The following is a 17,499-nucleotide window of genomic DNA, read 5'->3' on the forward strand; positions in this document are numbered from 1 at the left end:
ACCCTATGAATTCTTGACACAAACGTTAAAAAAATTAGCCACCAATTAAGACAGTTTGAGGCACGAGAAGGGACACGAACCTCAAAGACAGCATAGTTTGTTTAATATACGAGCTTGAAAGTTTGTTCAAGGTCTATTCATTTTATAAATAAATGATTATGAGCCAAACTAATTCAAGCCAAATCGAGTTTGTTCATGAGTGTCTCTATTCATTGAGAGCCCTATATAAGTGTCATTATAAGAGCCCAATCTCTATTTTGTAACTACAAAGGGAAAAAGAAGAAAGTGTTATCTCCTTTAAGTCGCAGATAAAGGCTTTTTGAAAAGGAAGCATAACAAATGATCTCTTCAAACCCGTGATATATACTCATAACTAGTTTAAGGCTGTACACTACTTTTACAAAATAAATTGAAAAAATAACATCACAATTTAATAAAAGCATTAATCTCTGCGTTATACCCTAAAAGGACTACTCAAAAATATAATTGTAATTTCCAAGAATCACTTAAACAGCCTAATCTCATTTAGTATACAATTAATGTGGGATTTGGTATGTGTACACCTTCATAATATATTCATCTAATATGAGACTTAATTTACATAATTTTAAAATCAACTACTTATGTAGGTACTATAGATCCAATAGTTATTATTATTATTATTTTTTAAAAAAAAAATATAGATAGGACAATACAAAATGACATTTATCTTATAAATAAAGTAATGAATGAAAACAGAGACATTAAGAAAATGGGGCTAACTCTGTGAGCATAGGGCACTTCAAAATCAACAACCACAAAGTGTCAAAGTCAACAAATAACCATGCAAATCGGTTCTAGAAAGAGAGAGTCTGACTTCTCTCTAGTTTTTTCTCTGGTGCTCTCCCTAGAATACTCCATGGGAGGGAAGCTTTGCTCCCCAACACCCATTCCCATTCCATATCTTCCCATTCCACCCCAACACAAAACCAACCCTCCGTCATCTTTCTCTCCTTCCACCCAACATAGTCTCAGTTTTTTTGTCCATCGGAGATAAGGCATAAACTCCAGCTATTCACCTATCTTTTTCGCCCTTTCCTTGTATTTTCGTGGTTTGAGTCTTCCCAGCAGCACCTCCAACTCTCTCCCTCTGCCTTCCACCCAGCCCCTGTAATTTTTTGGTAGGGGGTTTCGTTTCAATTTTTCAGTTTTAGATCTTTGCTTCTCCATCAACTTTTACAAGACACGCACCTCACCAACGGGTTCACCGGCGTCTCCGGATTCCACCGACAGTCGCCGTTCACTCCACAACCATCTACTCCCCTACGCGTGGCACACGCGCTCCAAATAGCTCTTTGCTCTCATCGGCGCGTGGATGCCTTGGTTGCTCTCTCCGTTTTCCACCTTGACAACCACCGGTGTTTTTGGGCTTCGCCAGTGAATCCAGCTGCTGAAAGGCCTCCCCTTGGAGGCGCGTGTACCCCATGCGCCATCAGGGAAGGCTCCCACCCTGCCTCCATCTGGACCTCTGTTGTTTATGTTCCTGTTTTTGTAATATCTTGTTTATTTCTGGGCTTATTTGTTCATTCCCCTTGTTCATCGATATTATTATATTTGGAGCCTTTGGGCTTTGTACCAACACCAAACAACCTTAATTGGTGGCCCCGATTTTTGACATCCGTGTCAAGAATCTTTAGGCCCACATCTTCGGAAGCATTCCCTCCGCGTACTTCATTCCTAGTTTAATTTTAAGTTGCCCTTTTGTTGTTTTGTTTTTCTTTCCTAGTGTAATTTTCTTCATGTATCTATAAAAAAATTTTTTTAAAAAAAAACCTATTAAAAATCAGTTCATATCACTCACAATCTTATGGCATTATAAGCAAAAAAACATAAGCACTATTAACTTATAGTGACATGGTCAGAAAGTCAAACACATCAAAATCAACAATCACCAAGTCAGCAAGCAATATAAAGTCAACCTATTAAAAAGACAACAAATCCTTAAATCAGTATATATTATTCACAATCTCATGGCATCATAAACCTTAAGTATTGTTAACTTACAGTGAGTTGGTCAGAATATTAAACACATCAAAATAAACAAACCACTAAGTCAGCAAGCAATAACAGGGTAACCTATTCAAAAGAATCCAGTAAATCAAACATCATATCATATCACATCTTACCATAATAAGAGAGAAACAAGAAGAAAAAAAACTTATTCATAAAAACTTACAAAATCAACTATGAAAACAAAGCAAAGACAAGTTAGTTTACCTCATCAGCATAAACAAGAAAGGAAGCCAAAAATAAATAACATTCGGCTCCCAATAACACCAACAAAAAGGTACTCCATAAAATAATTTGTGAGGAAAATACATCTTACTTCCTCCCGAAAAGTATCACAACTTTGACATTTTTACCTTCAAAGTTTAAAAAGTGACACTTGAACCCCACAAACTCTCAAATGTGATGCTTTGCACCATCCCTTAAGTTTTCTGTCTATTTGGACGGAAATTATGTCACGTGCGTTGCACGTGACATTTTAGAGGTCATTCTTCTTTCTTTAAGCAAAAACGTACCGACCACTGTAACTCACACCCGAAGCTCCCATCCCATCATTCTTCTTTATTCACTTCCCCTCAATCCTAAGCGGATCATCAATGAACTTCCAGCATCAGTAGCTTAGAGTATCTGATTATCATTCAAATGGAGTATTAGATTGGTTCATTCCAGCCACCAGTTAGAAAGAGAAGCTCTTCATTGCTAGAAACAATTCCTTTACATTGATGCAATCTTCATATGTACAGAACCACTCTCTCTTTCCATGGATCTTGCACTGCTTCTCCCATCAGTCCTCTTCATAGCTGTAAGAAAAATATAAAAAAAATAGAAATAAGTCATTAAAATAAGAAAAGAAAAAAAAAACTGGAATTATTGTCTATTTTAGGGGATAGGGAACCAGGAATCTGATCATATTTTTCAGCATTCCATATGTGAGCAACTATCATTATTTTTTTCAGCAATACCCCATCTACCAAATTAATTAACTAAAGCAAATTCTTAAAGAAGGATAGTCAGAACAAGCATGAGAAAACTATCAAACTAGAACTCAATCACCAGATGTTTATATAAACAGAAAAAAAAAAAAGAAAAAAAGAAAAAAAAAGTAACAAAATAAATGCATAATCTACACAATCATTCCAAAGAAGTGATCATCTCCACAGAACAATGGTTCATCCTATAATCAGTCTATGACATTCAAGGCAGACTCAAGTGTAACACCCATCAGTCTAGTGATCTTCAATGACAGCCAAAGAAGTGATCATGTGTTCTGTGGGTCTTATTTTTGCTTTTCATTGTCAGAAACATGCAAATAATTGGGTAGATATACACAATTTTCTAATAAAAGAAATACATGCTTATGATAATTTAATAGCTATGCTGGGCAAGTGTAATTTAACATTGGACAATGAAAATCTGAAACCTTAAGATAATCAATCTCAAAGGCAGCTAAGAAGAAGATTCCCACCCCCACAAAAACTATTTTTATGTTCTAGGATCTTCACCTTACAAAAAAGCCAAATCATGTTCATAATTGGCTTGACAAATAACAATCTCCAGCAGCTTCAATTCTAAAAGAATATCAACTCAGAACTCGAAATTGCACCAAATAAAACCAAAATACACGAATCACTATCACCACTGTGAACCGAACGAAAAAGGGGGCATCTTTGGCAAAATAATAAACAAAATAAAAAATAAACCCAGAAACTCAATTCAACCGAAATCCTAAAGAAGCGGATGTCCCCGAAGGGACACTCATACTCTGCTCTGCGCTGCTATAAAAACTCGTCCTCATCCTTGTAACTGAACGATGTGGGACTAGTTGGCTCCCAACTGAACTAAAACGCGTACTTAGTTTTGCGTCTACACTAATGGCCAATGGGACAGGCCACGCCAAGCTGTCCTTACTGTAGGCAGATCTGAACCGTTGGTTTGCCCCTTTGATTCAAAGGCTTTGAAGCACACCTGTCGAATTGTAGCGACAGATCACGTAAGATGGTGTTCCACGCGTCTCAGTGTTGGGGATATTAATTAATAAGTAATCGGGAAAAAAATAAAAATAGCAGCGGTGCATCATGTACTATAATTTTTAGGGCTCTTTAAAATTAATTAAAGCCTAATTTTTTAATTCTATCCATATTTTATTGTTTTAAAATATTTACAGTTTGGATTTTCAATAACTTAAGCTTGAGTATTAAAACGAAATTTTATTAGAAAGAAACTCATAAAAATATGGTATCACTATTCAACTGTATTTATTTGTTCAAATTCTTATTTGTAAATAAGTTGTTTTGTGAGCTTTCTTGGTATTAAATACAATTTTTATTTATTGATATAAATTATTCAACTTTACTTTTTTTTTAGGAGCTTTCTTGTAAAATACGGTATCATTATTCAACTGTAATTTTTTTTTTTTTTTTTTGAAAATACATTGATCATTAATATAGAAGGCATTACGAAAACATAAATTATGCAATATGAAGTGTTAAAAGCATCTTCAATAGACCTTTTATATAGTTCATATTTAGTTATTATAAGCTACTTTATCCATTTGGTAGATACTTTAAAATAGAGTATCTCTATCCATTTTGCTACGGTGTTCATTGTAGCACAGTTTTGTCTTTTTTTTTTCATTCTTTTCTGTCCCATCTTCCCCCGACAAGGATTATTTGAATTTGAGAGGATCTAGTTAGTTGTATTTGAGGGGTAAAATTGTTTTTTTTTACATTTTTATAAACAATTTTGCCCTTCAAATAACATTAATTGGATTTTCTCAAATTCATTTGAACTGGAGATGATTTAAATACCCTCTCTCACTCCCCTTTCCCTCAACTTTCACAATAAAAAATACTTTAAAAAATAATATTGAGAGAAAGTAGAGTGTGAAAAATAATATGTTGGAATTTGTATTGAAAAACTAATGGACATAAATTTTTGAAACTTGTACTAACCAATATGTAAAAACAACACTTGCCTTTTAAATTATTAAAAAAACATGTGAGATGTACTTACAATTAAAAAAACACATGCTTAATTCTTATATGTAAATGACATATGTCACTATTAAAAGTTGATTTGTAAAAACTTTTTGTCCGAAACTAATAATTAAAATTAAAAAAAAAGAAAGATTAAATACTCCATTGATACCTGAGTTTTCAGCGTTTTTAAATTTAGTACCTGAGTTAAGAGTAAAAACTCATTTAGTATCATTGTTAGATTTTTTGTCCTAAAATTAACGGTCTGCCACTTGTCAACCACTGAAGTTGACACGTGGCACTATATAAAAAAAATTAAAAATAAAAATTTTTAAAAAATTATATAAAAATAAAAAAATAATATAATTTAAAAAAAAATAAAAAAATTAAAAAAATTCAAAAAACACAAAAACAAAAAAAAAAAAAAAAAAAAGAAAGAAAGAAAAGAAGAAGAAGAAGAAGAAGGAGGAGGAGAAAGGTGGCTAGGCCACCCCCATTTTGGCCCAAGGGTGGTTTAGCCTATCAGCCATCCCATGCAAAAAAAGAAAAAAAAAAAAAAAGTAAATAAATAAATAAAAAGTAAGAAAAAAAAATTATGGGTTTTGTCCCTTAGGGGTGGTCGAACCACTTCCAAGGCAAATCATCCAAATTTTTTTTAGAAGGTTTGGCCCTTGGGGGTGACCGAACCACCCATAGCCACCCTCATACTGGCCAAGGGGTGAGCCATCCCTTGGCCAAAATGAGAGTGGCTGGCCACCCCCTCTTCTTTTTTTCAATTTTTTTTATATATTTTTTTAAAGATTTTTATTTTTAAATTTTTTTTATATAGTGTCGTGTCAACCTTTGGTTGACACGTAGCAGACCGTTAATTTTAAGATGAAAAATTTAACAGATGTACCAAATGAGTTTTTACTTCTAATTCAAGTACCACATATGATATAAATAAAAATTTAAGTACTAAATTTAAAAACATTTAAAAACATTTAAAACTCAAGTAACAATAATATACTTAATCTTAAAAAAATATATTTTAAATAACTAAAAAAACCGCAACTAAAAAAAATGCTAAAAAGGAATGTAACGTGGCTGGCAGAAAGCGACAGCACAACGAAGTTACGTATAAATGCGCATACCATCGCCGGCTACATAACAAGGGAGAGGCATTATTTACCAGAGAAATGCGTATAATGAGACGTATTTTTGGTTGTTGCGTTTGGTGCAATCTTTACGCATCCCCATGCAAAAGCTTAATGTGGTGGGGCAGATGAGATGCCCAACCCCATCTAAATTTACCTGCCTCCATGCTCCCCCAACTAAAGGCTAAAGCTGAGTAGTACGAGTTGGTGCTTCTTTATAACAACCCTATATATTTTGTTTTTGTTTGTTTGTTTTTTTATCCTTTTCTTTTCTTTTCTTTTCTTTTCATATTTTCTTAAAAATGTTCATGTGTTGCTCGCGGGCCAACTTGATATATTTTGAAATTTAAAGTGATAAGTTTAAGTGAGCCTCTTTTAATATATATATTAATTAAATAATATTTATTTTAATATTATTATTTTTCTCGCTTTTTAAGATGTAAAATTGTTGTTCATGTAACTTTTGATTAGAATTTTACATGGTAGAGCCGACACCGGTCAATCGGGTTCGGATAATATCAAAATATGAATAAAAAAAATATAAGAATCAATCATAATTTCACGTCGAATTTACATATCGTCAAAAATTACCTTAACCTAAAAGGAAATTAATGAGAGTAACAAAATGAAGGGTTACCTTCCTCCTTTGCGCTTTTGACGAGAGAGATTGAACCATTTTGCTCTAAATGTCTTTGATGGAGGCTAGAAAAACCATTGAATTTGGCTAGGCATGCTTGCAGTTGAGTGTGACTTTATTGTATTCCATTGCCTATTTCCTTTCATTGGGTCCACGATAGGGTTGTGCCATATTGCAAGAGAATGCTAAACAATATTCTCAAATTTATGATCTTACCAATTCTTTTTACTCCCATTGATACTTGAGCACCATCGGGTGGGATAGCTGTTAATTAAAGAGATCCAAACACTTTTGTTAATTAAAGTCTAACTAATGATATCAACCTAAAGAAAGGGGATCACCTAAAATTGGAAAACTAAGGGAAACAAGAAAAGTTAATACTAACAAACAAAATAAAATCATTAACTCTAATCTAAGAAAGAAATAAATTATTCTGAAATTGGCATGTAATTTGGATGGAAAGTTTAAATGGAAATTGAGTTAAGATTCTTATTTGTTGGGGAATCATTTCCTTTTATACTTTTATTTTCAAAGACCAGATGAAAATCTGCTCAAATCGTTGTCTGGATTGTTGCAGTCACTTAAGTTCTTTAGAGGTAAAAATGGCCATAAACATTGAAAAACCAACCTCTAGCTGTGGCTAAGACCAAAAAAACATTTCAAATGCAAGATATGTCTGGATTCGAATTCTAGTAATTTGTTGTTCGAATTGTTAAATAGGCTTTTATAAACCTTATTTGAAACAAAGACAAGTTGATTGAAATTTGTTTGAACAAAAGTTTTATAAAAATTCTTTTATATTTACTGTTTTATAAAAGTTTTATAAGTGTTTTCATCATCTTCTTCTTCTTTTTTTTTTCCCTCTCCAATCTCCATCAACTTTGACAATAAAAATATATTCAAAAATAATATTTTAAAAAAATAAAGAGTGATACATAATTTGTTGAAGTTTGTATTGAAAAATTTGTAGTTAAAATTTTTTTTTAAAAAAAAATGTATATTTTGAATAGTTAGAATAATGACTATTGCCGGAGATGCTCTGAAAGAGACTTAATAGACCTCTATGTGGTAAAGGAGAAAGCTTCTTTTGTGTCATACAATGCACTGATATTGGTATACCACATCTTTCTTAAGAGAAAGACATAATAGATAGGGTGAAGGCCGATTTGTGGTGGGAAATATTTGTTCTAATCTTCTTATTCCATCCATTCTTAGAAATATATGGACAAGAAGAATGGGTACGTATTAGATTGGGATCCATGATTTGGCCAGAACACAACTGATCAAATGCAGAATTTGGCTGCATTATAACATTGCCATATATATATATATTTCCTTTGGGTTTCTGTTTAAGTTCTTTAGAGGTAAAAATGGCCATAAACATTGAAAAACCAACCTCTAGCTGTGGCTAAGACCAAAAAAACATTTCAAATGCAAGACATGTCTGGATTCGAATTCTAGTAATTTGTTGTTCAGATTATTAAATAGGCTTTTATAAACCTTATTTGAAACAAAGAAAGTTTGATTGAAATTTGTTTGAACAAAAGTTTTATAAAAATTCTTTTATATTTACTGTTCGAACGTAGCAAAAATATTACTGAAAATGTCTATCATGTATATCCTACTAAAGAGATCAAATTACACAATACACACATTATCAGGGAGAGACACAACCCAAATCGAACACCCATCATCTTAGAGACTTTAATTCATTCAACAGGAAACTACATGGTAGGCACCTTCTACTTTGTCGTACTAACAAAAATTGCAGATAGCTTGTGAGTTAAAAGGTCGGTCACAAACCCCCCCCCAGCAAACGACAACCAGTAGTAGCATGCACGAAGACCCCAGTCTGTCCTCCAGTGGTCCACAGCTTCCTCCACGTTGACTGCTCACGTGTCAACCCCAGCAAGCCGGTGACATTTTTATTGCCTACCACGGAGGGTCACCTAGACTCAACCTCACCATAAAAGGATGGTACAACCTCGTCGTAGTCACGTGATTCCCGTCCGAGCCCCATGACCTGTCACCCGAACCTCCCTCCACATCGGCTCGGACAACCGTTTGCACAAGACCCTCTTCCCAATAAAGAATCAAAATACTCCAGACTAGAATCTAATAAACGAGCAAATAAAATATCATTCCTGACCTTTGTTTAATTGTTTTGTCTCAGTAAATTACACAGGAGAAACAAATATCGGTGGCAGTCATTGCGTCTTCTCTGAGAAGCCAAAATAATGAAAAGGTAAAGCCTTTGAGAGAGTAGCAGAGAGAGAGAGAGAGACTAGAAGAAGCTTCTTCAAGATTCAAGACTAGCTTGTTTTCCAAGCCAGCCATTCCCTTTCTCTCACGCACAAAAAGCTTCTCTTTTTTTATGCTTATAGTTACAGTTCCGTCAACCATAAAAGCTTTCACGCCGTTTCCCACGAGAAACCGGTCTGATCCTCTCACGGAAAAGCATTCCCATTCGACCATCACTCTCGCCTATAAAAACCTATTTCCCACTCACATTCACCGACTCGGTACTCAGTGCTCAGTAGCCGCTTCTTCTTCTATGGCAAAGATCAGGGCTTTGGGGCTTTGCGTAGTGCTTGCTTTGTGTCTGTTGCAATGTGGTCATTTGTGGGTGTTGGCGATTCTGAACCCGGTTGATTTTCTGGCTCTGCAATCCATCAGGAAAGCTCTCGATGACTTGCCCGGCTCGAATTTCTTCGCTTCCTGGGACTTCACGTCCGACCCATGTAATTTCGCCGGTGTTTACTGTGGCTCCGATGAGGTTATCGCGCTCAATCTGGGCGATCCAAAGGCCGGGTCTCCGGGTTTGACGGGTCGGATCGACCCGGCGATCGGGAAGCTCTCTGCTCTAGCGGAGCTTTCGGTCGTTCCGGGTCGGATCTTCGGCGCTCTGCCACAATCGGTTTCGCAGCTGAAGAACCTCAGATTCCTCGCGATCAGCGGGAACTTCATCTCCGGCGATATTCCGTCGAGTATCGGTGAGCTCCGGAGACTCCGGACCCTCGACCTCAGCTACAACCAGTTCGCCGGAGGAATCCCCCGGTCCATCGGGACCCTACCAGAATTATCCAACGTCATCCTCTGCCACAACCGCCTCTCCGGTACGGTCCCTCCGTTTCACTCCCAGAGCCTGACACGACTCGACCTCAAGCACAACGCTCTCTCCGGTTCTCTCGGACCGGATTCTCTGCCTCCCTCTCTCCAGTACCTCTCTGTCTCCTGGAACCGGCTCAGTGGACCCCTGGACCGGCTCTTGACCCGGCTCGACCGGCTCAACTACCTGGACCTGAGCATGAACCAATTCTCGGGTACGATCCCGGGTCGGATCTTCACGTTCCCAATCACCAGCCTCCAATTACAGCGCAACGTCTTTTCGGGCCCGGTCCAACCGGTTGACCAGGTGAGAATTCCGACCGTTGATCTCAGCTACAACAGGCTGTCGGGACAGATCTCTCCAATGCTCTCGACCGTACAGAATCTATACCTGAATAACAACCGGTTCACGGGTCAGGTACCTGCAAGCTTCGTGGACCGGTTACTGGCTGCTACCATACAGATACTGTATTTGCAGCACAATTATCTGACGGGGATCCAGATCAATCCAACGGCTGACATTCCAGTGAGCAGTTCGCTGTGTCTACAGTATAATTGTATGGTTCCGCCCCTCGAGGTTCCGTGTCCGTTGAAGGCTGGGAAGCAGAAGACGAGGCCTACTTCGCAGTGTAACGAATGGAAGGGGTAGAGATGGAAATTGGATACGTAGTTCCTGGGGGCAGAATGGGAAGATGAGATACACGTTGGTTATTGATTCTTCTTCATGTCTATTTTTGTCGGGTTAATTCATTTATTATTTTTGTGATATAGTGGGTTAAATTCGGAATAAGGAGAGATTTGTGGATACCTTGTAATATTTTGCTAAAAAAAAAGAAGCAAATATAGTGTAAGCTATTTAAGCGAGTTCGTTATTATTATTAATATATGGTCCCTTTTTTTTTTTTGCACTTTAATAAGATAGATGATGGTATGTATTAATTAATGATTTATGTTTTTTCATTCTGATTTACCTTAATATTGAATCTTTTGCCTCTAAATTCTATCATTTTTTATTTTTTATAATTACTATCGGAGACTATTGATTCTAATCGGTCATTGTAACGAGTTTCGATCGGTTATCATTTTCATGTTAGGTTCTATTGTTCTAAATTAGATTTTTAATTTATTTTTATTTAGTAACACAATTATTTGTTGTAAAGTACATTTACACTGTTTATAAGTGTTTTTTATAATCTTAAATATCTCTAGTAAAAAATATGAATATGGATATGAAAAACTTAAGAAAAAGAGAAAAATTAATTCAATATAAAAAAGGAGCCCTTGATAAATTTGTTGTTAATAAAAAATAAAATATTGCATCAAATTCAACTAAAGAATTAATAATTGGACAAACAAATTTTTTAACGGAATTAGAAGACAATATTGAATTAGTAAAATAAAATGATATTAATAATCAGATTTTAAATGATACTCAAATGTGTAATACAACAATTTCTAACAAAGGACACGGAAAAAAAAGAAAAAAAGATGAAATAAGCAAAGAAAGTATAGAAAAAAAGAAGATTAATTAGTGGTAATGATCTAAATTTTCATAAAGACAAAAATAAGTGGACAAAAACATGATTCAAGAAGTTATGTAAATATAAACTAAAACTCCAATTGAAATACCAAGTTATATATATATATATATATATATATATATATACCCATAATAATTAATATATTAGTAAAATTTGATTCCAAATTTTTTAAATATTTAATATTTAATAGCCGTTATCTCTAACTTCTTGCTTCAATTTACAATGAGTTGGCCGACCGTAACTGGGTATTGTCTCATATATGGGCTCCCACAGTTCTGACAATAGTTTTTTTTTTTTTTTTTTTTTTTTTTTTTTTTTTTTTTTTCACAGTTCCGACAGTAGTTGAAATCATTGTTTGCCGATCATTTGAACAAAACAGTTTGTTTTTTAGTTATTGTATTTAGTTTCCTTTTGTAACAAGAAAGAGGGCAAGTGGGGAAAACTTTCATTGCTGGACCTATGCTTTTTCTGCTTTTTGTATGCACAGGTTTCTGTGAATGCATATCATCATTGGGGGCCAGCTAGATGAGTGAAAACTAACCTTCATCACCATCTTTCAGCCCTTTTCTATGTGCCTTGCATTGATAATCAATCATACATGCACGAAACATTGATGATCTTTGCTCAAAATTAACTCAATCACAAAAGAAACTTATGAGGGAAACTATTTTTCTACTCTACATCAAGATACATAGGGCGTGTGACCTATGCATCTGGGTCTCATATATGTAGGTCTCATATACATGGGTCCTACACCCAATGTGTCTTGGTATAAGATTGATGTAGCATAATGTGATGTACGAATAACACATCCTATTTTATATGTAGCGGGACGAAATTAAAAAACAAATTAAGTGAAGTCAATTGCCTTAGTAGTTCTGCTTCCGAGCACGTATATTTTAGTTGTTTCAATTGTTTAGATTTGATTCTAAATTTTTTAAACCGTTGAAAAAATTACAGCACAGAGTCTACAGCCTCCTCCTTTACAAGATTAAAACTTGTATGGGGTCATATTTTTGGATCGTCTCTTTGTTTGGTTTATCCAAAGAGAAGGCATGGAGATGAGATTAGGTGGGGTTAGATAGTAATTGGTGAGTTTGGGCACCAGGACATAGAGAAGAGAGCAAAATGGCTAGGCAGCAAGTTTGCACAAAAGGTCAATCTAGACGCCTTTTTTAACTCATTTGGGGGTCTGGACTCAGGAGTCGTTGGGGATGTACGAGCCACATGGTGTAAAAACGCATTCCCCATGACCCCATCATGACCTCTCTTGGAACCGATGGTCAACACCTAATTTCTTTATGTTTTTAAAACTAATTTGACCAATTTTTTCCACCATTCAATATAAAATTGATAAAATTGATTAGTTAATGTTAAATGGTATGATCTGTTTAATTAAATAAGTCGAATTATGATTGACACAAGAGCAAGGTTGGCTCAACCATAAGGCGAGGTAGGCGGTCGCCTAAAGCCCCCAAGTGGAACAAGCCCCCCCCCCCCCCCCCAAAAAAAAACAGGTTTGTTTGAAAAAAAAAAAAAAAAAAAAAAAAAAAACCCAATCATAATTTAGAATGGTTTTAAAAAAAATAAAAGAAGTATGATCTCTTCTTTGGAGACTCTTTAACTTCAATAAAAAAATAAATAGTTAGAGGCTTAAGAACATAAAAATTAATACCAACAAAAAAAAGTACATTTTCTTTTTTATTAGGAGGCTCAACTGAAAGGGTGTGGACTATAAGAAAGCCAATGAAGAGAGTGAGGCCCACGAAAAAATGCATCGTTTAAAATTCTCAGCTTATGCTCCAAAATATAACGAGCCGGCTCTGCACAAGGGTTAACAATTTTTTACACAACTCACAAACTCAACATAAAATTAACAATTTATAATTGATAAATTTAATTTATATAATTTTATATTCATATCTCGACTCAATTCAAACCTTATATTCGAACACCAGTTATCACTCATTACTTTAATGCATACACGCTTGCATATGTTTTGAAAGAAATGATTGGTTGGAAATTAAGTAATGAAAGCGAACAGGCAGAAATAGCTTGTGCAGAAAGGCAATATGGGTAATAATAAATAAATCAAAAGTAGGTCAGTGATGGTTCTAAAGTTGAAGAAAATCTAGAGGAACACCTAAGTGGGGGCCCTTGTCTTTTATGTTCCCTCATTATTCTCATATCCTCTAATAATAACTCTTAACTACTCCTCCATCTCTCTTTATTTCCCCATACAAATCCTCGTTGATTATGTTATAATTTCTTCTCTAAAATATTTGACCATAATCTAAGTGTTCATGTTCCTTCAATTCCCACGGCTTCCATCATAATTGGTACCCTCTCAGAATATTAACCATCACACTAATAAATGATTAATCGCTTGCTAATCATTTCAAAAAAAAAAATTGTCTTAGCTTTCTCAATTAGAAACTGCCTTGGTTTTTGTGTTAAAAATTAGAAGAAATACATGACAAAATGACTTGTTTGTTACCATGCCAAAACTCGGATATTTAATTGTCAAATTATAACCCACGCTATTTATTTATGAAGAAAAATTTAAGGATTTTTTGGGACAATTTTCCTAAAATTAAACCACCATAGATGTAAAACCCTTGTTTTTTCTCCTATAAGCTTAGTTAACCTTAACCTTTCAATAGGGTAAACTAGAAAAGACCTCAGCAAATGTTTCTTTGCAAATCGATCGGGATTCGTTGACCGTATTGCAACTTCTCTAACCCTTACATGAAAGAGGGTTAGATGAGACTTACTTGTTCAGACAGGTGTTTAGAGACACATGAACTTCATCAGAGCCCTCTCTCAATTACCAATCCAAAGAGAGAACTGCAAAAAAATCCCGGTTCCTATGCAAATACCCAAACAAATGGCAGAGTTTTCTTTAGCAATAATAGGTATGCATCTCTATAGCGTTGGGATTGCACGATTGTTGGTCTAGAACTTGAAAGACAACTCAATTGGGACTTCCATTTTGTCCAATTACACTAAAAACAAAGTTTCCGATTGTTCATTAGAAGTGAATTACACTACTAAAAGAAGTTTAATAAAAGTGAATTATATTTATAGATAACCATTTCCCATCACTTTTTTACTTTCTTATTTTTTTTTTAATTAGCCACGCAAGCCTTTTATAGATGTAGAATTTAAAGATTACTGCGTTCAGCAGTTACAATGTGAAGAATACAAGGAGAGCATTCCTCCATATGAACTTGTTCGTGCATGAGAGAAAGCGTTTCATTGACTAGCTTATGAGCTACTTTATTTTCCTCCCTTCTAAGATGGTTCACACTCTATAACTGCGAACTATTAAGCATAACTCGGGCATCTTCAATCAAGAGGCCATAACTGCACCAATTCTTTCCTTCTTTATTCAAAGGCATGAACAATCGAAATTGCGTCACCTTCTAGTTCCACATGTTGATATCCCAGCTCCAAAGTAAAAAAGGTTGCCCTCAGAGCCGCCGAAGTAGGGTCAATAATATGTTGTTGAGGGGCTAACAAAGTCGCCAAAACCTCTCCCTCGTGGTCTCTTACAATCACCCCAATGCCCATCTTACCTCCAGCGTTATATACCGTTGCATTGCAGTTAACCTTCACATAACCCACTGCGGGCGCTTTTCACTTTTGAATAGACGAAGAACCCCCACTTTCAACTTGAGACCTAGCATTGGCAGTTTTAAATTCCTCAATGGATTCTAACATTTCCCTAACAATGAGAATAGGATGGTTAAATATCCTCCCAAAAATTATGGTGTATCTCCAAAGCCATAAATTCCTAGCCACTACCGCCAGAATAGAAAACTCTTCATCATCCAACTTGTCGAGCAGCTCATCTACAAGATGATCAAATTCCTCATTTCCCATCACTTAAGTCTCCAGTGGAGTAGAATTTATTTTCAAATTTTTTGATATAATGTTTTAATATTTTATTATATAGACAAAAGAAAAGAAAAGAAAAGAAATAAAAAATAAAAAAAATAAAAAAGAAAGGAAAGGTGGGGGCAGGGGGGTGTTATGATGAGGATTGTTTCACAAGGAATGAAAACTGCATGGGATAGAATACTCTTTTCTTTTAGGTTAACTTTAATAATTGCTTAATTGCTAGGTCACTCATACATTCATAGTAGACTTTGGGAAAAAAAAGAAAAGGAAAAATGAGGGGGGCTAATTTTTGTTAGTCCTTGCCATAATATGATTCCTTCTTTTGTCCCACTCTTTTTCATTTCTTCTTCTATACGAAAATGAAGTCTGTGTGTCATCTGCTGATGGGATACATACGACATGAACCAGACACGACGTCCAGTTACAGCAATGCAAAAGAAACACTGAAATGCCTCCACAGGCTAATTACCCCCAACAGTGGTGGAGATAAAGGGGGTGGGCGCCCCTAAATGTCTTTAAAAAAAATATGTAATTTTTTAATCTAAATTTTATTCTGTCCTTACAATAATGCCCCTACAAATCTATAAGCCCCTACAAATTAAATCAAAACATTCATTCCCCTGTATTTACACATCAAAAAAAAAAAAAAAAAAAATTCAAGACAGTTTAGCCTAACCCCTGCCCAGCGGCAGCAGAACCTTTAAAAAATTGAAAATTATCCTCAAATTTGGGCTGATATTGAACTAAGAAAACCCAATCTAAAATCAAAATTAGACACCATGAATGATCGACACGTCTCAAATCTTCTTCTACACGCTACTACGATACTAGCAAATCTTCTTCTTCATTTCTTCAGTCCCCTGTTGCCGATGATTTTGTTTCTCTAAGGGCATGAAGGATGCAATTTTAGACATTTTGTATTTTTCTTTTTTCTTTTTTTTTTTCTTTTTTCTTTTTTCTTCTTTTTTTTTTTTTTTTTTTTTTTTTTTTTTTTTTATTAGTGCCTACATGTTTACTGATATATTAATTTAGCATATATTTATGAAGTTTGGTGGACACCTTTTTTTGTGATACATATATTATGTTATGATTTATTTTTTGAATTGTAATTACCATACTTTTATATATTTTATTAAAAATATAGTATATAAAAAGAACAAAAATAATAATTTATCATTATATTTTATTATTTTAATTCCACTCATACTAAGACAAATTCTTGGCTCCACCACTGACCCCAAGAGGAAAAGGAAAAAAACTCAATAACATTTACTTTTTCTCTAATCCAAAACCAACTGTTTTGTCAAAGACAGAGTCCATATCCCTCTAAAATCCCTCCAGGTCCAAGGGCCAAAGTGCCCAACAAGCATACACGTGCAAATTAAGCAATGCATTGGTTTGAAAATCCTATAAATCTTCCCTCACAATTAAGTTGAACTTAATTCACAGCTCAGTTCCAAACATTGTGTATTTTTGTTCCAAACAGAAACTAAGAAATGGATCAATCCCAGAATGCGAGTTACCAAGCTGGCCAGACCAAGGGCCAAGCTGAGGTGAGTGATCGATCATACTCTACATATATGTTCCATTTCATGCATGCATGCACGATACATCCATCTAAGACTATGTACATAGCATGGATGGACCCCTCACCCCTTCATGTATGTACATATATATATATATATATGACATTGATGCATGTTTTGAATTCCAGGAAAAGGCAAGTAATGCTGCCCAAGGTGCCAAGGGATCATGCCAAGAGGTTCAACATTAATGTTCTAACTAATTTAAGTTGACATAAACTCATTGTTGCTAATTGCTTACATATAATATATGGAGTTCTATTAATTGCAGAGTGGCCCTGGCCAGCAGATGAAGTCCATGGCTCAAGAGGCTACCGATGCTGTTAAGAGTACACTAGGTGCAAACAAATGAAGCTCAAGCTCATCGAGGCAGCCATAAGAACTGAACCAAAGTTTCTCTTTCTTTATCATTAATCGAATCCTGCACTGTTCGAGACCCGAGATTCTCCCCGAATAAATTTTGCGCTTGTGAATTTTTGTTTTTCTTGTACTCTGCATTTTCTTTGATACTTCTTGCTCTTGTTGATCTGAATGTTAATGCAAAGAGATAATATGGGAATTGGGAAGACA

At 35.1% G+C, this 17,499-nt stretch overlaps 1 protein-coding gene and 2 long non-coding RNA genes across 3 annotated transcripts; 2 read left to right on the top strand and 1 right to left on the bottom strand.

Annotated features, from left to right (window-relative positions):
• Positions 1-2,268: 2,268 nt before the first annotated feature.
• LOC133852418 (uncharacterized) lies at positions 2,269-3,853 on the bottom strand. The gene is made up of 2 exons (XR_009895932.1): positions 3,549-3,853; positions 2,269-2,846 (listed from the first exon to the last, which is right to left on the bottom strand). It is a non-coding gene; the product is annotated as an uncharacterized LOC133852418 (long non-coding RNA).
• Positions 3,854-8,951: 5,098 nt separating this feature from the next.
• On the top strand, positions 8,952-10,810 carry LOC133852299 (receptor-like protein 12). The gene has a single exon (XM_062289032.1). It carries the CDS (start codon positions 9,169-9,171, stop codon positions 10,549-10,551), a length of 1,383 nt encoding a protein of 460 aa, XP_062145016.1. The 5' UTR covers positions 8,952-9,168; the 3' UTR covers positions 10,552-10,810.
• A 5,987-nt stretch (positions 10,811-16,797) lies between these two features.
• LOC133851157 (uncharacterized) lies at positions 16,798-17,363 on the top strand. The gene is made up of 3 exons (XR_009895756.1): positions 16,798-16,899; positions 17,061-17,108; positions 17,201-17,363. It is a non-coding gene; the product is annotated as an uncharacterized LOC133851157 (long non-coding RNA).
• Positions 17,364-17,499: the final 136 nt, after the last annotated feature.

Source organism: Alnus glutinosa, chromosome 12 (assembly GCF_958979055.1).
Source record: "Alnus glutinosa chromosome 12, dhAlnGlut1.1, whole genome shotgun sequence".
Lineage (NCBI taxonomy): Eukaryota > Viridiplantae > Streptophyta > Magnoliopsida > Fagales > Betulaceae > Alnus > Alnus glutinosa.